This window comes from Neurospora tetraspora (assembly GCF_033439725.1).
Source record: "Neurospora tetraspora strain CBS 560.94 chromosome Unknown B0H65scaffold_1, whole genome shotgun sequence".
Lineage (NCBI taxonomy): Eukaryota > Fungi > Ascomycota > Sordariomycetes > Sordariales > Sordariaceae > Neurospora > Neurospora tetraspora.
In genome coordinates, this window is record NW_026944383.1 from 996020 (window position 1) to 1017747 (window position 21728).

Genomic DNA, 21728 nt, shown 5'->3' on the forward strand with positions numbered 1-21728 from the left:
GGATGAAACAACCCATACAGATGAGATGTCAATGACTTTTGCGCATGTCTGTGGGATGAAAAAGGGAAACGAAAGGGAAGACGGATGGCAGGGTTTATTGCTTTTCCATGTTGGCCAGATCATTAGAACTTCGTGGTTTTGTTACAAATTTCATGTATGATATCTTATTTCACCATCAGAGCTCTTTAACTTAATCGACTTCTGATATCAACCCGTCCTCGTTCAAACGCACCACCTTCATGCGGTTCATATCCGGTACCTTCTGTGACTTTATAACCCCAGAAGAGAGATCCCAGGACCCAAAACGTTCTTTGATGTTTCCAAGCAACGAAATCTGCTCCGAGACCTCACTCAACGGCTGGGCTTGGTGTACTCAACAGGCGAAATCTATCTTGCAGACTACCCCCTTCATGGATATTATCGTCCATGATACTTGCTCGTTTGGGCAACATTTTACAATTGCCAGAGTGCCAGGCGGTTGCAGTGATGATGTTGTGTCAATACTCCATCCCAGATGACAGTTACACTGACAGCCCTTGGTGCTTATATTGCCTGTCTGCTCCGTTCTTCGACTACTCGTCAAGGCTACAAAATCGGCTGCTGACTAGTAGCTCAGATTTCCCACTAGTCAGACGGCGATTAACTGCCGTCAGTGACGGTCGGTACCATCATTTAGACCTGATAGCTTCATTCTTTGCCTCCGAGGAAGGGTAACGAGAACTCCACTCATGCAATGGCGCGGGAACTTCGGAAGAAATACCATCTCTATGCCATATAGTCTGCTCACATCAATAGTATACAACATCAAACGAACCATGCCCGGAGAATTCATGCAGCGCCACGCGTTGATGATTCATGGGTGGCTGTCATGGTTCTACAAGAGTATAACCGATCACTCGAGAGGCCAAAGGAGAGCAAATCTCCAATCACGTAAAGTTCAAGAAGAGTAAGGTAAGCCGGCATGACGCCGGTCGGTCTCTGAGGCCGCAGCTCGACTGTAGATTCAGATCAAGCTAGATTGACGAAATCGCCAATGAGAGGTATCATGGTTGCATCTACAAACTCTGGGTTTGGTGTTTTTTTTCCGAAACCAGTTCCAAAAGCAACGCCCACACACAGAAAGCCCAGTAGTTGCCGCCGAGCCCAAAACTCCCTCTAGTCCTCGAGAAGCGGTAACCTCAGATCCTTCACCATGTCGTCAAACCAAAACGCCCATCCTTTTCAGGATACAGGGGCAATTTAGCGGACGATGGCATCGAAGCGAGACTTGAACCACTTGACGGTGTCGTCGCGGCCGATGCGGTGGGTGGCACCGACTCTGCTCTTGGCGCGGCGGCGGCGGGAGACGCGCTCACCGGGGCGGGTCATGCAGCAGTAGAAGTCCATGCCGTAGATACCGATACCGGGGTCGTACTTGATGCCGAGATCGATGTGCTCGGAGATACCGAAGCCGAAGTTGCCGGTCTCGGAGAAGTTGCGCTTGCGGAGCTCGTACTCCTTGACCTTGAGGCCACGCTCGAGAATCTCCTCGGCCTTGGGGCCACGGACGGTGACGTGGACGGAGATCTTTTCGTTACGACGGATACCGAAGGTACGGACGGTGTAACGGGCCTTGCCTGGTGGGTGGGGAGAAGACGTGTCAGGTTCATTTCTTCGTGTAGATGTCGATTTCTTCGTTTCTAGAACAGTCGTCGTGTCGGCGAGAATTGGTTAAAACTTACTGTAGACGGGGGTTTGACCGGACAGCTGCTCAAGCACCTTGGCGGCACGAGTAAGTCTGTCACCAGACTCGCCAACACAGATGTTGAGGACGAGCTTCTGGATGCGGAGCTCCCGCATGGGGTTCTGGGCCTTCTGTTCGGTAGACTTCACATTTTCCGTTAGTGAGTGATCTCAAATATCACGAATTGATGGCTATCGCATACCATGGTGCCGGTGTTGTGTCGAAATCCGCCGTAAAGGAAACTTGACCGTCGCGATGCTCGGGAGATTTGCGTAGGCGGTTCACGATTTTTGTTCAGCAATTTTGAGATTGTGGGCACCAGGGATGTGGGATCCACCCCCTCACCTGCCGGACACTTGGCGAGCGGCAGGCAAGAGAACAGTGAAGGCGCGCAAGCCTAGAACTGTGAAAAAAGTCTTGGCACACATCGTTGCGCTGGTGGGCCCGTGCGTGCCTGCCTGGTGGAGCGAGCGAAAGGTGCTGTGAAACGGGACGCCTGTGGTAAGTTCTCAGCCTCGCGCCTTGGAAAACCGAAATCGACCTGATTTCATCATCCAACCACACGCGACTCTGAAGCCTCCCCGCGAAGAGCTGTTGAGAACGCGACGACGAAGTTTAAGCAACTTTGTCGAAAACCAAAAGGTTAATTTTTGTACCACTTAAACAGCTACTCTGTAGCAAACAGCCGCAAAGATGGCTTCGACCAACAAGCAAGGCAAGATGGTAAGTCATCGTTCCCCAATCCATTCTGCCGCTTGACGTATCAATGTTGACGCCAGACAACTGACAAGGTGCGACATCACAGGCCGGTTACGTACGTACTCCACGCTTTTAGTTACGATCGATCTCGAATATCAACAACGACACGAAGAACTGACGGTGTCCATTCCAACAGATCAACTACCGGATGCGTGTCACTCTTAACGATGGCCGCCAGATGACCGGACAGATGCTTGCCTTCGATAAGGTACGATACGACACCTACTTCGTTTCGATTTTGCCAACAATGCTAATATATTGGTAGCACATGAACCTCGTCCTCGCCGATGCCGAAGAGTTCCGCCGCATTAAGCGGAGACAAAACAAGCCCGCCGCCCCTGGCTCGTCTGCCCCCGCCGCCCAGACCGTCGAACAGGAGGAGAAGCGCACATTGGGTCTTACAATCATCCGTGGCGCCCATATTATCTCGCTCTCCGTCGAGTCGCCTCCCCCCGCGGACCCGAGCGCTCGTCTTGGAAAATCGACTGGTGGAGGACTTGCTTCCACGCTCCAGGCTGGTCCTGGTGTTGCTCGGCCTGCTGGGCGCGGTGCTGCCGCTCCTATCTCGCTCGCCGGACCCGCCGCTGGTGTTGGCGGCGCTGCGCCTCCCCCGCCGTTCCCCGGGTTTCCCGGTGCTGCACCCCCCGGATTCCCCGGTCGTGGTGGCCGTAAGTTATCCTTCATGGTCTTGTCAGTGCCTCAGTCGCTAACACTCTTATCAGCTCCTCCTCCCGGCTTCCCTGTCTTCCCTCCTGCGGCTGGCTTCCCCGGTGCCCCTGGCTTCCCCCCTTCGTTCCCTCCTCCGGGCGCTGGTGGCCCCGCTGGCTTCAATCCGCCCCCGCGCAGATAAGGAGGTTGACCGTTCGACTTTACCGTTAATTTACCAATCCAATCCGATGGTGTATTGTGTCCGAGACATGCTAGAACTCTCCTGCATGAAGCGGGCTTGGATGAAAGCAAATGAAGCTCTGCCCTGGTTTAAGAGGTGTGGATTTTATGCTGGCGTTTAGGGGGTTCAATGAAAACATTTGTTTAGAGCGGGATAAATACCTGCGTTTCAAGCATGAATCAGGGATATAGCATTGCAAAAACATGGCCAATATCAATACAGATTATGAACACCATATGGCCGGCACGTTCAGAACCAAACCTGTGCCTGCCCCTGTTCAGCAGGTACGTATCTCCAATCAATAAGGCTGCCCCACTCCATCACAGTGCCGAGCTGAGCAGCTGGCAGCCTCACCCATTCAGCTGAGCCCAAGAGGTGAACGGTGGTGGTCCGTGCTGAGAGCGGACGGAACCCCAACTTTCTTGATTGCAACTTTCGCCGATTTCGCGGGCCATCCAATCTCTATCAGTGACGCGCCAAAGCCGGTATACAATCCGTTTAAAACAGTCAAAATGGCCGCCTTTGTGAAAGCGATCAATGCGAAGATCAGATCTCACCCCGTTCTGAACTATGTCTGCTCAACGCGTAAGTCCCCATATCCCAGTTTACCCCAGCCAGCTACAGCGACCCGCCTGGTCTTGAGTCGTGATCCCAGACCCCCCGGCCAATCCCCGATAAGCCCGGGGTCTTTTTAAGATCAAGACCAGGGCCATAGGCATCATGGTGAAGGATGTCTAGGCAGAACATCTCCAAAGATATGGTTCCTTGCGGACGTGCTCTTTAGGAGTTCGACACTGGTATCACAGGTCTTGGAGAAAGACTGTAGCGCTGCATGACCCGCCGCAGCATGATGCTTGCTGGGTCAACCCGGTGGAAATGGGACATACCTTGCAACCAGACGTCGGACACGCTGCTGATATACCTATGTGCTCGCAGACTTCTGGGGCCCTGCCTCCAACTTTGGTATCCCCATCGCGGCTGTGATGGATACACAGAAGAGTCCTGAACTGTGCGTGTGCCCTTGTCTATCAACCAACCTCAACCTGCCTATCATGTTCTCTTACCTCCCGTCCTTGATGAGCTTCCTGTCCCAGACAACAACCTACCTAACCTACAGCCACGGCTCTTGATAAAATGCCCAGCGGGGTGTTCTTCTTCCCTCACCCACTCACTCACTCACCACGACATGATGAACCCAACCTAACATACCCCCCCTTTCTAACCTTTCATATAGGATCTCGGGCCAAATGACCTTTGCCCTCTGCATCTACTCAGCCACCTTCATGCGCTACGCGCTCGCCGTGCAACCCAAGAACTACCTCCTGTTCATGTGCCACGCCGTCAACGAGACGGCTCAGCTGACGCAGGGCTATCGCTACCTGAAGTACAACTACTGGGGCGGTAAGGAGAAGGAGGGCCTCGTGAAGGCGGTGGATGCCGGTAAGGAGAAGGCGAAGGAGCTGGAGGCCAAGGTTGAGACTAAGGTTAAGGAGGTTGTTGGCAAGTAAGGGCTGATGGAGAGCGTGAGGGCTGTTGAGATGATGGATGGGAGCTGAAGCACGGTGGCATGGCTGGTTTTGGTACCTGGCTCAGAGGGCCCAGCTGGTTGAGTAGATGGACGGACTGTAGTCGGCAGGCAGTCGATCGATGTTCTCACTCCTTTCATACTTGAGGGAGGTTATGAGGGCTGTGTCGCATCAAGGGCTTCAAGCTGCGTCGTCACTGTCGAAGGTGTGAAGGCCGCAAGGATGATGGCCAGGAAGTTGTGCTGTACCTTGCATTTGCAAAGGAAGCACGGGATCAAGTGTCAGATCTGGCATATGAAATTAGTACGGATACTATCATGTGAGACGGCGAGGAATTGAGGAGTACCAGGTACATAGGGAAACGGGTAACTTTAGGCATTTCTTTCTCCACGCGATCATCTACGGACCACTTACTTTCGATGTTTTGTCGGTTCAAGGTGGATAGTACTAGCGGAGAACATGAGGGAGGGCTTTGGAACTCCACAATGGAATGTCGTTGGACTTTGGTGTTGTCTGTTGTGGCCTGGTGTTGTCTGTTGTGGCCTGATATCGTCTGTTGTGGCCTTGTCGACGACTGGTTCTGGAAGTCATGAGGCTCATCTCATGGTCCGGTCAAGGAGCGGTGTGATGTGTAGACTGATGTTTACTTGCCGACGAAAATCCGTGTAAGTCGGCGAGCGTCATCGTGGGTTTTTGGAACCGACCTCGGCGTCGAACGTATTCGCAAACCGACGGGGGTAGGTACAATGAATGACATTGGGTTAGGGGTTCGACATTGTAGGGAAGTACCGATACATTGGGACCTATGTTTTAACCTTGCCGTGTGAAAAGGAGCTGGATTTCTAAAAACTGACAGCTACAGAAGAAATAACACCCACCGGAACATGGTCTACATGCCCTAAAACGGTCGGATTCCGTACCGGTATGTAACCGAGGAAGAAGTGCTCCCGTCGAAACCCGCTCCGGCCCCGCCCGACCACATGTGCACAACCGAAGTCCCCGCGACATTCCCGTTCCCGCCCCGTTGGGCACGCCTTACTCCATAGATTATACCAATCCACCTTCCTGAGCCGGCCAAAACCCCGGGGGTTTTTTTTTAGTGTAAGTTCAACGGGGCAAGCAAGCAAGGCAAGACAGGGCAAGACAAGACAACACAAGGGGTATGATCTGCAGGGCTGATTGGAGCCCACTGGGGAAAGTTTGACATTTTTGGAGGGGTTTGGTTCCAGTGATCGACTTGGTACGTGTACAGCTTCTTTGACAGTTGGAGTTGTGAAATTGACGTCGTTTTTGTTCGGGGTAAACTGTCTCGGGATGGAAAGGAAGGGGACCACTTCGACAACGAACTGTCTCCTTGACTGTTTCGACTGTGTAACAGCTAGGGTCTTGTGATCAAAACTACATATGTGTGATTAGTTCGTTGGTTATGATGGAATAGTAGCGATGTCTCAAGAAGCTCGAGCAGTCTAAGAACGGCATATGGTGAATGAGGCTCGTTTGCTGGTGATGTGTTGAGGATTTGTGTTGTAAAGGGTGTAGTGCACCTCTATTGTACCCTGATTTTCCGGGGTATGTCTTATCACCAGCTTACGGCTCTCAGCTGAAAATAATGAAGGTGTTAGTTCACGTAGAGCACGTGTGAAAATCAGAGTTGCCAATCACGGCAGTGTACACTGGAGAATAGACGCAACACATGTTGAAGATATGATCGCATAGTGCTGAGGAGCAAAGGCATAAGCTTGCCATTGACATTGGTGGTCTGTAGTGTAGCATTGCCGTCGGCCGAGCCAATAGGCAACCGTAAATCAAAAAAACACCCGCCAAGACTTTGAACGTCCAGTGTAAGTGAGAGTTTGGACGAAAATAGCGACTCGTCAGGTCTTCAAAACCGACCATCTGACTAGTGGCAGTGGGGTATTCGTCGCTCATCAAACCTGTCTAACCTATACACCTCTGCATGGATATAACTTGTTAGCGTGGTTTTTGGGGGTGGCAAGGAACCTTAATTTTCACACAAGAAATATCTGGCTTGTCCTGTATTTGGCTCCTGTTTCTTGTAGGATCAACGTACCAAGCTAACAAGTTATATCCATGCAGAGGTGTAGTGAGACTTCCTTTTCCCCAGACGCAACCCTGGAGATCGTCAACAGCCGAAATGTCTGTTGTTCGGACGAAAATCTGTCGTGGTTATCCTCGGTTGTTGAGACGAGCATGAGGAGATCGGTTGCGAGATCTATCAGATGATGTTTTGGGCCAGTGGTGTGGTTCGCTTCAGAGTTGGAGAAAGTGGCTTCCCTGGCTTGTGCCGGTCCAGTTCTGGTTGGATTCTCGCTTCTCCTTCTGAAAGCTGGCCTAGTCGTTGCCTGGTTCAAGGAAGACGACCCAGAGTTCGAGACTTCGAACCGAAAGTTGCCAGCCAGTTGTTACTTATGACTCAAAAGATACTGGCAGAGTCAAAAAGAAAAATCCGCGGTCGTTTTAGAGTTATACCAAACCCATTTCAGAGCCCTGGATCATCCAGCCTCCGGTGTCGCACCGCCGGGTTGCGTCTGTCAAAGCCAAAGTTGCAGGAAGCGAGCCCACGGATCCCACAGTGTCAGTAGGCGTGCGGGGGGTAAACACCCGCAAGGTTCTTGGATACCAACCCGCAGGATTTCTTTGTGCGAATAGCCTCAGAACTCACCTCCAGAGATACGAAGACTGTGAGCCGGAAGTGAAAATAACCTCGATAAAAACCCCACATGGGGTCTCCGAATTGGAAGTGCCGCGGCAGGTGGGGTTGCAAAGCAGGACGGGATAGTTGGGGTGATGGATCCATCGATACAGGACAGCAGCCGAAAGACACGAAGTACCGATACATTCAGAAAATTATAATGGAGTTTGGGGGTTTTTCGCGCTGACGATGCACGTGCTGTGAAGCCCTGTCGTGGGTGTCGCTGTCGTGACTCGTGCTTGTGCCCGGATCTGTCTTCGCGATATGCAATGGGTCTGCCGGCCTGGAACCGCCCGACAGGGAACCAATGACAAGCCCCGGATTGACCCATTCATTTCGATCCATCCCCGCTGCCGGCCGAAGAACCCCCCACTTGCCTTGGTGGCCGGCCGCCGGCTTTCTCATCACCACCCACGTCGAATTGCTTTTTGATTGATGGATGGTGAGTCTTCCCAACACGTTGAGAATCTGTCTGACTGATCATCGTTACCTGGCTACAAAAAGAGGCAACATGGGCCAGTGGGAGGAGTTTGATAACAGGTGTGATAAACGGCATTCTTCTATTCTAGTGCGGGGTTCCCTTTCGGCGCCGGGCCCTTCTCTGGCGAACATCATGGATGTTAGGCACTCAATCCTGCCGTGCCTGGTTACCAAATGTATGTATGTCAAAAAAATGTGGTTCTATGTTTCGTCAATGGTGATGTTTCACAATGCTCATCCGCGGACGTGACTGCAGCATGCCATGCATGCCTCTTCGCGGCTCAGTTCAGAGCTTTACAGAGTACAGACTACCGCTATCCCAAATCAACCTTCCGTGGTGTGATGACATGCCGTTGCAAAGCGCTGTTGCAAAGAGATAAGTGAGTTCCAAGTCACAAGCTTGAGTCACCCGACTACCCTCTTGGTTTGTGGAATTTCCTTGATAGGGATGCTTGGAAGCGGCAGACCCAAGAAAGGAACGGGCGGGCTGGGGATCTGGATGTTCGTCCTGACTCGGGGTAGAGGTACATGTACACCACCAAGGTTTCTTGTGAACCTATAGCCCCCGGCCACAACAGACAATCTTAGCAAGTGGAAGCGATCATGATGCATGGCATCGATCCGTCTGATAGTGATCCCACAAAGCGATGATGATGCGACTGGCAGGTTAACTTACAACGGGGATCCTTGCTTAAGCTGGGTACTCGCTAGGTCTACAAAACCGACCGTCTGACTAGTGGCGGGCCAAGACGAGTAGAGTTTTAACCATTTTTTTAGGTCCCGCTCCGGCTGAGGAGCTTCATGGATGGCGAGTCGGGTCTGACTCTTTCTCTCTTTTCCATGTCGCTAGACAGAAATCCCCTCACAGACCCCGTCCTCGTCCAGGCCTCTCCCTCTTCTGAAGTCCTGCCTCCATCAATTTTTGCCCTCTTTGCTTTTTTGTCTGTTCGGCAATCTGGACCGCCCTCTGCGCTTCTGTGTATACATATCAACAAACGTAGACTTCGCTTTGAGTTGCGAATAAGCTCAGTCCCGGAAACTGTCCGGCCCCCCGGTTATAGTCTGAGCAGCAAAGGTACCTACCCATCTAGATTTAATGTAAGCTTGTCTTGGTACTTGGTACCAGCCAATCCAGATTCCAGCCTAGTGGGTCTGTCTAGCCGCTGTTTGGCTGCAGCAGCACGTCGCGCCGTAACCCTGATAACCCCACCACCGGGACAGGGGACCCCGCCGACCTCGTCATTGCCTCAAGACTCAAGTACAGCTCGCTCCCCCTCCAAAATCCCTACCTCACCAGCTTTTCTCTTCTCAACAACCACGACCTTGCGTCAATTGAGTCAAGATGGCCTCCGACAACCAGTATGAGGAGGTGTTCGAGGAGGGCGATGTCCCCAAGGAGGCCCAGACCGTCCACCGCATCCGGGCCAACTCGACTATTATGCAGTTGAACAAGATTCTGGGTCAGTCGCATTCGCATTCCGTAGAGACGGGACGTGCTTGGTCTGCGGTCGCCGGCTGCTCGCAAGAGTGTCGCGATCAATTGAACCTCTGCGCGCAAAAGTCTATAAAGTTGTATCGAACAAGTTACTAACGTCGGTTCTTCATGCGAAACAGTTGCCAACCGTGGTGAAATCCGTAAGTAGTGACCTGCCACATCACATGTTCCCCGAGCGATGCGCTAACAGTTATACTCAGCCATTCGTGTATGTCCAACCGCCATGAACACTCAAACATGAGATGAAAGTCGTACTTACTTCTGATACCGCTACACAGATCTTCAGAACTGTGAGTTACCAATTTCTTCGTCGTGCATGTCCTTGTTGTGGGCATGGCTGACCGTGAAAACTGCGCAGGCTCACGAGTTGTCTCTTCACACCATTGCCGTCTTCAGGTAAGCGCTTCTTCCATACACCAAACTCCCTTCTGTTCGATCAGTTTCTAACTTTTACCAGTTATGAGGACCGTCTCTCCATGCACAGACAGAGTATGCGCGATTTTACCCTCCCCCAATATCCCTTCGTCGATCTAGCCTTGGCCAGCGCCTGCGCCCAGGCTGCCGTGCGATACAGTTACAGTTACAGTTACTGATGCTAGGAATACAGAGGCCGATGAGGCGTACGTCATTGGCAAGCGTGGACAATACACTCCCGTTGGTGCTTATCTCGCCTCCGACGAGATCGTCAAGATTGCCGTCGAGCATGGCGCCCAGATGATCCATCCTGGTAGGACAGACCCGGTCACCTGAAGGCCTTGAGGTCGTATCGTACTGATCCCTCCCATAGGTTATGGTTTCCTGTCTGAGAACGCCGACTTCGCTCGCAAGGTCGAGAAGGCCGGTCTTATCGTAAGTTGCCCAGACCGCGCCTAGCTAGAGCGCGGGGTTCATGTGGTTCGCCCAATGAGGAGTGCATGAGCGCTAACTTGTTCTCTTTAGTTCATCGGCCCTTCGCCCGAAGTGATCGACGCTCTTGGTGACAAGGTCTCTGCCCGCAAGCTTGCCATTGCCGCCGGTGTCCCCGTCGTCCCTGGTACCGAGGGTGCTGTCGAGACCTTCGAGGCCGTCAAGGACTTCACCGACAAGTTCGGCTTCCCCATCATCATCAAGGCTGCCTATGGCGGTGGTGGCCGTGGTATGCGTGTGGTCCGCGAGGAGGCTTCCCTGAGGGAGTCCTTCGAGCGCGCCACCTCCGAGGCCAAGAGCGCCTTCGGCAACGGCACCGTTTTCGTCGAGCGCTTCCTCGACAAGCCCAAGCACATCGAGGTCCAGCTTCTTGGTGACAACCACGGCAACATTGTCCACCTGTACGAGCGTGACTGCTCCGTCCAGCGCCGCCACCAGAAGGTCGTCGAGATTGCCCCCGCCAAGGACCTTCCCACCGAGACCCGCGATGCCATCTTGGCCGATGCCGTCAAGCTCGCCAAGTCGGTCAACTACCGCAACGCCGGTACCGCTGAGTTCCTTGTCGACCAGCAGAACCGCTACTACTTCATTGAGATCAACCCCCGTATCCAGGTCGAGCACACCATTACCGAGGAGATCACTGGTATCGACATTGTCGCTGCCCAGATCCAGATCGCCGCTGGTGCTACTCTTGAGCAGCTTGGTCTCACCCAGGACCGCATCACCACCCGCGGTTTCGCCATCCAGTGCCGTATCACCACCGAGGATCCCGCCAAGAACTTCCAACCTGATACTGGCAAGATTGAGGTCTACCGCAGTGCTGGTGGTAACGGTGTCCGTCTCGACGGTGGTAACGGTTTTGCTGGTGCCGTCATTACTCGTAAGTGATTTTCCCCTTTCCCCTTTTATGCCCCAAAGACATTCCCCAAAGATCCCAAGACCCCAAATGCACCACTTGATGAGTTTTCAACTCTCCATGGGGCATTCCCGGTATTCCTCGACGCATACTTGCACCCACCAGATGCATCGGGATATCAGGGAATGGCATCAAATATTTCTTCCAGGCCTTTTTGCATCAAGAAACTGCATGCAACTTGGAGAACAACACCTCAATTTCCAGAGGCCTGTTGCTTCACACAAGGCATTTTCGCTGCAAACAAATGGCAGGTGTTTGGACCCACTAGTGTGGGGCCAGCTTGAAAGACCCACAAAACCTCAGGGGGTGGGCCGTGCGCCATGTGCAGCACGCATCAACACATCAACACATCAACACATCAACACATGTCACTAATCCCGATATTTTCACAGCTTTTTACGATTCGATGTTAGTTAAAGTGAGTTGCAAAGGCAGTACTTATGAAATTGCAAGACGCAAAGTATTGCGTGCGTTGATCGAATTCCGCATTCGCGGCGTCAAGACCAACATTCCTTTCTTGGCTTCTCTCCTCACTCACCCGACTTTCATTGAGGGCAACTGCTGGACTACCTTCATTGATGATACCCCGTCGCTCTTCGACCTCGTTGGCAGCCAGAACCGTGCTCAGAAGCTCCTTGCTTATCTCGGTGATGTCGCCGTCAACGGCAGCAGCATCAAGGGCCAGATCGGTGAGCCCAAGTTCAAGGGTGATATCATCATTCCCGAGCTCCACGATGCTTCCGGCAAGAAGATCGATGTTAACCAGCCTTGCACCAAGGGCTGGCGCCAGATCATCCTCGAACAGGGCCCCAAGGCCTTCGCCAAGGCTGTCCGCAACTACAAGGGCTGCCTTCTCATGGACACTACCTGGCGTGATGCCCACCAGTCTCTCCTTGCCACCCGTGTTCGTACCGTCGATCTGTTGAACATCGCCAAGGAGACCAGCCATGCTCTCCACAACCTCTACTCTTTGGAGTGCTGGGGTGGTGCCACCTTCGATGTCGCCATGCGTTTCCTCTATGAGGATCCTTGGGACAGACTCCGCAAGATGCGCAAGCTTGTGCCCAACATTCCCTTCCAGATGCTCCTCCGTGGCGCCAACGGTGTTGCCTACGCTTCCCTGCCCGACAACGCCATTGAGCACTTCGTCGAGCATGCCAAGAAGAACGGTGTCGATATCTTCCGTGTCTTCGATGCCCTTAACGACATCCACCAGCTCGAGGTTGGTATCAAGGCTGTCCAGAAGGCTGGCGGTGTTTGCGAGGGTACCGTCTGCTACAGCGGTGACATGCTTAACCCTAAGAAGAAGTACAACCTTGAGTACTACCTTAAGCTCGTTGACGACCTTGTCGCTCTCGACATTGATATCCTTGGCATCAAGGATATGGCTGGTGTTCTCAAGCCCCACGCTGCTACCCTCCTCATCGGCAGCATCCGCAAGAAGTACCCCGACCTCCCCATCCACGTTCACACTCACGACTCCGCGGGTACCGGTGTCGCTTCCATGGTTGCTTGCGCCATGGCCGGTGCTGATGCCGTTGATGCTGCCACTGACAGCTTGTCTGGCATGACCTCTCAGCCCAGCATCAACGCCATCATTGCTTCGCTTGATGGCACTGACAAGGACACTGGTCTCAACGTCCAGCACGTCCGTGCTCTTGACACCTACTGGTCTCAGCTCCGTCTCCTCTACTCGCCCTTCGAGGCCCACCTCACTGGTCCCGACCCTGAGGTCTACGAGCACGAGATTCCTGGCGGTCAGCTCACCAACATGATGTTCCAGGCTGCCCAGCTTGGCCTCGGCTCCCAGTGGCTCGAGACCAAGAAGGCCTACGAGGAGGCCAACGACCTCCTCGGTGACATTGTCAAGGTCACCCCTACCTCCAAGGTTGTTGGTGACTTGGCTCAGTTCATGGTTTCAAACAAGCTGTCCAAGGATGATGTCTTGGCCCGTGCTGGCGAGCTCGACTTCCCCGGCTCCGTCCTCGAGTTCCTCGAGGGTATGATGGGTCAGCCCTACGGCGGTTTCCCCGAGCCTCTCCGTACCAAGGCTCTCCGTGGCCGTCGCAAGCTCGACGCCCGCCCCGGTCTCTTCCTCGAGCCCGTCGACTTCGCCAAGGTCCGCAAGGAGCTTACTCGCAAGTTCGGCTCCGTCACCGAGTGCGATGTTGCCAGCTACGTCATGTACCCCAAGGTCTTTGAGGACTACAAGAAGTTCGTGGCCAAGTACGGTGATCTCTCCGTCCTTCCCACCAAGTACTTCCTGTCCAGGCCCGAGATCGGCGAGGAGTTCCACGTCGAGCTCGAGAAGGGCAAGGTCCTCATTCTCAAGCTCCTTGCTGTCGGTCCTCTCTCTGAGAACACTGGCCAGCGTGAGGTGTTCTACGAGATGAACGGTGAGGTCCGCCAGGTTACCGTCGACGACAAGAAGGCGTCGGTCGAGAATGTGAGCAGGCCCAAGGCCGATCCTACCGATTCCAGCCAGGTCGGCGCCCCCATGGCCGGTGTTCTCGTTGAGCTCCGCGTCCGCGACGGTACCGAGGTCAAGAAGGGCGATCCCCTCGCCGTCCTCAGCGCCATGAAGATGGTACGTTATCCACCCTAACCCCTACTATCGCAAGTAACTCATAACTAACCCGTATCTTGTAGGAAATGGTCATCTCCGCTCCTCACAACGGTGCCGTCTCCTCCCTTGCCGTCCGCGAGGGTGACTCCGTCGATGGCTCTGACCTCGTCTGCCGCATCGTCAAGCCCGGCGACAAATGAGCAACTAGATGATTGAATGACAGACTGTCATTCTATCGTCAGACTCGAGAAAAAAAGAGGCAGTTCGAGTGTCACGCAACAGAGCTACCAACCAAACTGTGTTTATTCTTCCACGATGAGACGAACATTTCAGGAAAAATGAGAAACGGCGCGTCGTTGTCCGGAGTCCGGCCGGGTTATTGTTACTTGGGAATGGTTATATGGCAAATGGATTTTGATATGAAGATACGGATGGATGGATGACATGAATATCAATCCCTTCAAACACATTTTGGGACACATCGAGGGACGCCGGGCCGGGCCAACTCAGGAGCCCAGGCAGCGTGCAGAGAGTGAAGCTTGTCACACTCGACGCCTCATGTATACATGAAATAAAATAAAGATTTCATTACATGGTAAACTCTCAGGTGTTCTCCTTAAACCGTATAGCTCACAGCCCGTGATGGTAAATATTTCGAGTTCAAAATAACATGACCCCGACTGGTTTTTTGCCCTAGAACTGTCGGTAATTGCCTGGGGAATACATCGAACCATGAAGTATATCACCCAACTGTTCCAGCTGGGGCAATGGATTGCTACTGATCGGTTGCTCCTATTGACGGTAAGATGTCAAGCAGAAAAAAAAGAAAAATGACGGGCTGGCGGAGCGGTAAGAAGGAAAGGGAAAAAGCGAAAGGGATCCTGCTCCGCCGGCCCGTCATTTTTCTTTTTTTTCTGCTTGACATCTTACCGTCAATAGGAGCAACCGATCAGTAGCAATCCATTGCCCCAGCTGGAACTAGAAGGGCGCTACACTTTATTGTCCATCGTACTCCCCACGAACATGGAATTAGCACCACGACTGGCATACTGATATGCTAGACTATTTAGACGACTTGAGAGCTGTAGCTTCAAAAGCCTACGCTGTACATTCAGGACGTTGTGAAGCTAGAAATGAATGCAGTCCTACAATGCCTATAATAAGGAAATGGCAAGCGGGTGAACATAAGAATGACCGCTTTCCGTAAATGGGTAGATTTAAATCCGTCCGTGGATAGACTAAACCTACTTTTAACGTTGAATAAGCCAGCCGTCCGCCTAGCTGCCCAGCCTAGCCTAATATACTGTATATATCGCTGCCTAACTGCTGTCATCGTTACGTAGTTTGTTAGTAACCATTAATTTTATATGTAATTGAATAAAGCTATCGCGAGACTTTATTTTGGTATTGAATAAACGTTTGTAGTGATTATTTATTGTCTTTATTGTTATTTTGTATAGTGTCCTCGACTTCGTAGTATTCGCGTAGTATTTATTAATACACTTCGCCTACCCGCCCGCCCGCCGTACGTCGTATATTCGCTATGTAAGTTAGACCTCTAGCCTAGTCGATTAAAATGATTAGCGTTAATAAGATTTGAATAAAATTATTAGTAAAATGCTGTTAAATCCGAGAAGTCCATTTCGAATAATTATTCTCAATAGGAGTACGACTACCTCTAGTACTTATACGGGGCAGAAGATGGGCATTAGGGGACTTGAGTAGGAGGGTAAATCTCCAGCCGCCTCCCTAGTATTTTGGGTAGTATTTTTGGCAGTACTTATACGGCGGGTATTAAAATTAGGGTAGGTATTAAAAATAGGGTAGGCACGTGCACTCTGGGTTTGGGTAGTAAGTGTAGTAATAGGGCTAGTATAGAAGATAGTAGTATTACTGGCAACCACTATATTAATATCCTCAATAGTAGATAATTAATTGAATTGATAACTTTGAATAACTTTACGTAAAAAATGACGCCAACGACGTAGATTTGGCGATGCGCGGGCATCGATTATGTGGCCTCAATTGCACAGTATGCTAGGCTGGGCTAGGCGGCTGGGCGGGCGGCTGGCTTACTCAGCGTTAAAAGTGGGTTTAGTCTATCCACGGACGGATTTGAGTCTACCCATCTACCGATTGCGAAGAATGACACCGGAATACTCTGGCCTTCTGGCTCTGTGGCCAGCCTCTAGTGTCTTCCATTTCATTTGGCACGCTAGGGTGCTGTTCTCCTTCTCATCGCCAGGGTTTTGGAGGATTACACTTTGACCGTTGCAAGTCCCGAAACTACAGTTCACTCTCGTTGTTGTTTCATTTCAGGGCTCGTGAATGGAAGAGAGCCTCACTCAGAGGCTCGATATTGGGTTCAGACCGCAAGCACCAATGGAGAACATGTGTTACGCATGAGCAACATGATGGTCTGCCGTCTGACCACAAGACGTTTTCCAAGCTGCAACAACATGAAGCAGTCAACCGCCGGAGGCTGTGACGCCTTTTGTTCCTCTGATGGACGGTATACATCGAGATACGGGTCCTCGCAGCAGGCACAGAGCCCACCGTGATGACAGCCGCAACATGTTCACCATACATACTTAAGTTCGCTGAACAGAAGGGACATGAACAGCCGACCTGCTTTGATTGCTCCACGAGCTTGCAGCTAGGATATATCCAAGACGCCCGTACTCGTCAGGTCTACAAAATCGACCGTGACGAGTTCAAGAAGCGCCAACACAAGGCACGCTCATACACACAAACGAAGCACTCATATCACATCATAAAGCACATTGAAGTAGGTATGTACGCCCAATCATTGCGACCCTTTCCACGGAGCCACGAAGGGCAAGGAAAGCACCGCACCCAAGATTGTTCGCTGGTGTCTTTTCTCCATTCTGTTCGAAATTGATGAATTGGTCCTGGGTCAGCTCCGGACGTGAATCCGGGGACCTCGCATCCAAGTTGTATTCCGAGAATGTGATATAATGCGTTGTAAAAATTGGAGAAAAAAAGGAGAAAAAGTCCAAAAGCGAAAAAGTTTTCGGCTTCTTTTATGGACGATGGGAGGCGAGGGACGTGCACGCCGCACCAGTGTGGACTGTGGCTTGCCAGCGCAAGTCGGGGTGGGGTCCAGTCTGGCGGGACGTTTCGCTACAGGAACAGCACCAGCCACAGAAACAAGCGCCGCATCCGCCCGAATGCCGGGCGGAATCCCGATCATCTGAAAGTGTGACTGACGTGGTGACCAAGTTCCGCAACGACATCACATCTCCAATACAATCTCCCAGCAGCTCCAAAACTTCCCCGTACTCCAGTTCAACAACACAATTACCTGCGCTCCTGAAAATACCCGCCCGACCGGACCGCTTCCCACCCGTTGAAGTACACGCAAAGCGCCGAAGACAAGCCACCAAAGACAATGAACACTGCGCAATCCCTCCCGCGATTCCTGCTCCCACGGTTGAGCTGGCAGGGTCCTCTCTCGCCAAACGTACCCAGAACTGTTCCCTCCATCCTCCTACAAGCCGCCCAAGAGCAACAACCACGAACATGGCAGCCCCTCTGCTCTCCAAGATCCTTCCACTCGAGCCGGCCGACTGATCATGCCCAATGTACCGCACCGAGCAACAACAAGCCGCGGTCCCTTAACACCATCGCCCGCAACCCGACTCTAAGACGCTCGTTCCATGCTTCCGCGGCACGAAGGCGCGACCACCACTTCGACACACTCAAGTTCGTCCAGCGACTACAAGAAGATGGGTTCACAGAAGAGCAATCGGTAGCCATGATGAAAGTCCTAAACGATGTAATCGAGGAAAGGTGAAGCTCCCCTGCCTGTCCACCACCCTCTTTCCCTTTTCTGGCTCCTCTTTTTTTCCCGCTCTGTAACTAACCACTTCTCTTCTCTAAGCAGCATACAAAACCTGACCCGAACCATGGTCCTCCGCGAAGACGCCGCCAAGGCAACCTACACGCAAAAAGTCGACTTCGCCAAGCTGCGCAGCGAGCTGCTGTCGGCCGACAGCACCGAGTCCAACACGACGCGGGCCGCCCACGAGCGGCTGACCAACGACATCGCCAAGCTCAACAGCCGGCTGCGCGACGAGATCGGTCGAACCCAGGCTAGCGTCCGGCTCGACCTGAATCTGGAAAAGGGCCGCATCCGCGAGGAGGCTGTGTCGCAGGAGCTCAAGATCAAGGAGACGGAGACCAAGATTGAGCAGGAGGTGGCGGCGCTGAGGCAGCAGTTGGAGCAGGTCAAGTTCCAGACGTTGCAGTGGCTGATGGGTGTTTGCACCGGTTTTGCCGCGCTGCTGCTTGGTGCTTGGCGTTTGTTGATGTGAGGTGGGCACCGGGAAGGTGGGAGGGAGTTTTTGTTGTGTTTTGGGACTGGAGTCTTTTGTTGCATGGGAGAGAGTTGTTGTGATACCTACGGTATAGCCCTTGAGTGCTATGCTTGTTTGCTTTGATTACCAGAGATTCAAGGAATAACTTTGTCACAACTACCACGTTGGAGCCAGGCCCTAGTTGCTACTCACGGTCTGAGTGTCTATCATTTACAGCGGAGAAGGTATGAGAGCCCACGACCATGGTTCTTGTGCTTTACTCAAACCCGAACGGTCACGGACAAATGTCTTGTACCCATATGCTTCTGGACTGCACCAACCATGGACATCACGAATCATTGTTGACAGTATTCTCCAGACCTAGAGCTTACCTTTAGTACCTACCCTTTCTGTGGTGCTTCAAATGTTGTAGGTCTAGTTGACATCGACATATCTCAGGAGTAATACTCGGATCTGCGGAAGGGGTTGGGTATCCGAGTTCCACACTACGGACAAGACTGGAGTGTGACAATCTATGTATAGGTAAGTTTGATTTGCCATGAGGGACTTCTGACGCTCGAATCCAATCAATGCTGAAATCAATCATAGCTGCGGATACAAGATAATCTTCGATTGGGTTCAGGAGGCATTAATATCGCGAACTGGTGGAGTGAACATTTCTACAATCTCCCTTTGACGAAAAAAAGATCACATAAAGCGGAACAGCTGCAGTCAAGCTTTCTACGGTCAGGATAACATCCACAGCTTCGAGGGGAGGTGTAATGCTGGCCTCTCTGTTTCCTGTCTCCATTCCCCTTCAATTACCTCCCCAAACAAGGTCACACCATTACAAACAGTAAGTAACTAACCCTCACACTTCATCTTGATACTCTTACACCTCGCACAAGGCGTCGGCCCCGTTCCAGTTCTAGTTCCAGTTCCAGTTCCATTCCCACGCCCCCCACCATCTTTAGTTTCCAGATCTCCCCCCTCAGCCTGACCATCCCTCCCGGTCCCATCACCGACACCACCAATACCATTACTCAAAACAGTACAAGGCAAGAACTCATCCCCCCTCTGTGGCCTCGAAAACCGTCCTATTCCCCTACCCGTACCCTTACCTAGACCTAGACCTATACCCGTACCCGTCAACACCCCACCTCCAACACCCCCAGCAGCCCCGACAGCAGCAGCCCCGACAGCAGCATTGGAAGCAGCATTGGAAGCAGCAGCAGCAGCAGCAGCAGCAGCTATCTCATCCAGTTGTCTCTGTCTCCGAGCGCACGAGTGACAAGGGCCGGGAAGGCGGGGGACGCCTGTTGCTTGGATTTGCCGGGCGCGAGAGACTTCGTAGGCTGTGCCGTATTTCTTTCTTTTCTTGAGTGGGGGTTTTGTTGTTGCTGCTGGGTTTGGGATTGCTGGGATTGAGGTTGAAGGTGGATTTGGGAAGAGGGATCGGGGTCGGGGTTGGGATGGGGGTTGTGATTCTGAGCAAGATCCTGAAGGAGGTGGTTGTGGTTGATGTTGTGATTGATGTTGTGATTGATGTTGATGCAGGGGGGTAGTAGGGGCCGTAAGTATGAGGGTTGGTTTGTTGGGTGATGCTGGTGCTTGTTGATTTGTAACGGTTGGCCGGGTGTGAAGTGCTCTACTTGTTGTATGCTGCGTTTCTTGGAAGATATTTGTTGATGATGGATTTGATGTGTTGCCCAAGGGAGTGGAGGGGGGTGTTGTTTGGGTTTTCAAGTGTTGTGGTTGAGAAGCATTTGGGAAGCACTTCTTCTTCTTCTTCTTCTTCTTGACTGGCTGTCGCGGATAGAGCTCGTTGACGTTGTTGGGGTTGTCTGCTTTAGGATTCTGGCTATGATACGAGTGAGAGGCAACTAAAGAAGCCGACGGGACCTGAGTACTCTCCGACTGATATTGGGCAGCATCATACTGTCCGGCAGCAGGTTCTGGACGGGAGCAGGAAAGTGTTTGAGCGGAAGACCGGCTATCAGGGACTTGCAAAGTAAGAGGGACTACAACTTCTCCTTGGGTATCGACTATCTGTTTTGTGCGCGGACGCTCTTGTGTGGCAGTAATAACCCGATCCTTCACAGATCCTGAAACTGTTCGTTTCCTGTGGCCGGCGGCATGGACCGATGATGACGATGAAAAACGACAAGGGCCTCGGGTATCTCTGCGCAGCATCAGCAGCCCTGCTACAGCATCGATCTCTGCCGTTGACAGATGAACGCTCATATTGGTCAGAGCCTCTATAACCTTGAGCCTAACTTGTTGCTCATGGCTGGTCGACGGCGTGATCTGTGGGGATGTGTCTAGTGGTCTAAACTGTTGAAAACGTCTTCTCGCACGGGATGACTTCATCTCGTCACCCAAAGACTGAGGGTACAATATATTCAAATTTTTATTTGTCACTTTTCGGAAATTCTTCTCCTTGGTAAGAGAGATTTCTGGATCTTAGAGGCACATACATGCAAGAAGAAGAGTCGGAAGCAATGATCGCATCCGCACTTTGACAATGGAACAGGCAAGGCCTTGGATGAACAGAGAAGACTACCTACCTAACTCTTCGTCGCTACGGGAATATTCTCTTTCGCTGACATGATGGTAGTCAAGAAGGTTCAACAGTTCTTCAGCATATGATGGTGCGATAGATTCTCGTAAAGTGCATGCTTTGTAGGGTCGTAAAGCTCTATATAGTGTATCTTGGTAGTGTCTGAATGCCTTTTAGGTGGGTGTTGTCAACAAGCCCCAAACAAATACTCATCAGCTCAGAACAAGCGACATGTTTCCCAAGCAGCAACAACCTAGTGACTCTCAGGATTGTCCCAGAAGAATGCACGCACATTGACGAATGATGACTGCTTTCCTCGTCTGCAGGCATAGTGCTCGTTGCCCATGATGAAGATGCTAAAGAATGTAGGCTCAGTTCTTAGAACAGTTCTTCAAAACGCGCTCTAGTAACTTCTATAGTCAATCCATTGGGTTTTATGAAGATTTCGAAACTTATTCCACGCTTGCAACTAACTGCCTCTGTTGCTTGGAAAACGTCGAGTGTTTTGTATCATCTTGTGGTGGTCCTGCGTTGGAAGTCTAGATTGGGCTTTATAAGTTTTAGGTCGAGCTGGTCCTTTCAACCAATAACAAACGTGGTACGCACGGTTGTATAGTGTAGCGGTTATCACTCCGGATTCTGATTCTCTTCAGAACATTCCGGCAACCCCGGTTCGATTCCGGGTACGACCTCATCTTTTTCCTTTTTTGCTTTTGTATTTCGGTAGCCTTCATAATTCTACGGTCTTGTGGCTGTTGTAACATTTTTTTTTTCGGAGCTGGAAATCAAGAAGGGTGCTGCATGTTGGTTGTTTCGGCGACGGTTTCGTGGTGGCGCAAATTGTTTGTTTTGTTGCGGCACATTGGAACCACTGTG

General features: G+C 51.9%; 6 protein-coding genes and 1 non-coding gene across 7 annotated transcripts; 5 read left to right on the forward strand and 2 right to left on the reverse strand.

Annotated features, from left to right (window-relative positions):
* Window positions 1-976: 976 nt before the first annotated feature.
* Window positions 977-2061, reverse strand: B0H65DRAFT_9379 (ribosomal protein L5 domain-containing protein). Its single transcript, XM_062831589.1, has 3 exons — window positions 1926-2061; window positions 1722-1866; window positions 977-1616 (listed from the first exon to the last, which is right to left on the reverse strand). The coding sequence occupies exons 1-3, from the start codon at window positions 1926-1928 to the stop codon at window positions 1240-1242; spliced, it is 525 nt and encodes a 174-aa protein (XP_062685733.1). The 5' UTR covers window positions 1929-2061; the 3' UTR covers window positions 977-1239.
* A 188-nt stretch (window positions 2062-2249) lies between these two features.
* On the forward strand, window positions 2250-3606 carry B0H65DRAFT_448084 (uncharacterized protein). The gene is made up of 5 exons (XM_062825890.1): window positions 2250-2446; window positions 2529-2537; window positions 2619-2690; window positions 2748-3150; window positions 3205-3606. The coding sequence occupies exons 1-5, from the start codon at window positions 2417-2419 to the stop codon at window positions 3330-3332; spliced, it is 642 nt and encodes a 213-aa protein (XP_062685734.1). The 5' UTR covers window positions 2250-2416; the 3' UTR covers window positions 3333-3606.
* Window positions 3607-3615: 9 nt separating this feature from the next.
* Window positions 3616-5118, forward strand: B0H65DRAFT_9406 (uncharacterized protein). Its single transcript, XM_062831590.1, has 4 exons — window positions 3616-3655; window positions 3720-3956; window positions 4308-4380; window positions 4606-5118. Exons 2-4 carry the CDS (start codon window positions 3884-3886, stop codon window positions 4877-4879), a joined length of 420 nt encoding a protein of 139 aa, XP_062685735.1. The 5' UTR covers window positions 3616-3655; window positions 3720-3883; the 3' UTR covers window positions 4880-5118.
* Window positions 5119-9432: 4314 nt separating this feature from the next.
* Window positions 9433-14173, forward strand: B0H65DRAFT_504466 (pyruvate carboxylase; the record flags this gene model as incomplete). Its single annotated transcript, XM_062827918.1, has 10 exons — window positions 9433-9550; window positions 9705-9725; window positions 9835-9875; window positions 9944-9981; window positions 10043-10074; window positions 10193-10312; window positions 10373-10434; window positions 10525-11371; window positions 11800-13994; window positions 14057-14173. 10 exons carry the CDS (start codon window positions 9433-9435, stop codon window positions 14171-14173), a joined length of 3591 nt encoding a protein of 1196 aa, XP_062685736.1.
* Window positions 14174-17176: 3003 nt separating this feature from the next.
* On the forward strand, window positions 17177-18680 carry B0H65DRAFT_448107 (DUF1640-domain-containing protein). The gene is made up of 2 exons (XM_062825891.1): window positions 17177-17786; window positions 17881-18680. The coding sequence occupies exons 1-2, from the start codon at window positions 17386-17388 to the stop codon at window positions 18308-18310; spliced, it is 831 nt and encodes a 276-aa protein (XP_062685737.1). The 5' UTR covers window positions 17177-17385; the 3' UTR covers window positions 18311-18680.
* Window positions 18681-18727: 47 nt separating this feature from the next.
* On the reverse strand, window positions 18728-21182 carry B0H65DRAFT_562285 (uncharacterized protein; the record flags this gene model as incomplete). The annotated part of the gene is made up of 4 exons (XM_062830195.1): window positions 18728-18798; window positions 19414-20613; window positions 20860-20990; window positions 21145-21182. The coding sequence occupies 4 exons, from the start codon at window positions 21180-21182 to the stop codon at window positions 18728-18730; spliced, it is 1440 nt and encodes a 479-aa protein (XP_062685738.1).
* Window positions 21183-21458: 276 nt separating this feature from the next.
* Window positions 21459-21544, forward strand: B0H65DRAFT_t3. The gene has a single exon. It is a non-coding gene; the product is annotated as a tRNA-Gln (tRNA).
* Window positions 21545-21728: the final 184 nt, after the last annotated feature.

What these genes read in the sequence shown, in the direction of transcription:
- B0H65DRAFT_9379 (XM_062831589.1), bottom strand. An exon ending in CGGTCAAACCCCCGTCTACA is followed by an intron (nt 1,617 to 1,721) that starts GTAAGTTTTAAC and finishes CCCACCCACCAG; the next exon opens with GCAAGGCCCGTTACACCGTC.
- B0H65DRAFT_448084 (XM_062825890.1), top strand. Translation starts at nt 2,417, where the DNA reads ATGGCTTCGACCAACAAGCAAGGCAAGATG. An exon ending in AGATGCTTGCCTTCGATAAG is followed by an intron (nt 2,691 to 2,747) that starts GTACGATACGAC and finishes ATATATTGGTAG; the next exon opens with CACATGAACCTCGTCCTCGC. An exon ending in ATTCCCCGGTCGTGGTGGCC is followed by an intron (nt 3,151 to 3,204) that starts GTAAGTTATCCT and finishes CACTCTTATCAG; the next exon opens with CTCCTCCTCCCGGCTTCCCT.
- B0H65DRAFT_9406 (XM_062831590.1), top strand. Translation starts at nt 3,884, where the DNA reads ATGGCCGCCTTTGTGAAAGCGATCAATGCGAAGATCAGATCTCACCCC. An exon ending in GAACTATGTCTGCTCAACGC is followed by an intron (nt 3,957 to 4,307) that starts GTAAGTCCCCAT and finishes ATGTGCTCGCAG; the next exon opens with ACTTCTGGGGCCCTGCCTCC. An exon ending in ACACAGAAGAGTCCTGAACT is followed by an intron (nt 4,381 to 4,605) that starts GTGCGTGTGCCC and finishes CCTTTCATATAG; the next exon opens with GATCTCGGGCCAAATGACCT.
- B0H65DRAFT_448107 (XM_062825891.1), top strand. Translation starts at nt 17,386, where the DNA reads ATGAACACTGCGCAATCCCTCCCGCGATTCCTGCTCCCACGGTTGAGC. An exon ending in AACGATGTAATCGAGGAAAG is followed by an intron (nt 17,787 to 17,880) that starts GTGAAGCTCCCC and finishes TTCTCTAAGCAG; the next exon opens with CATACAAAACCTGACCCGAA.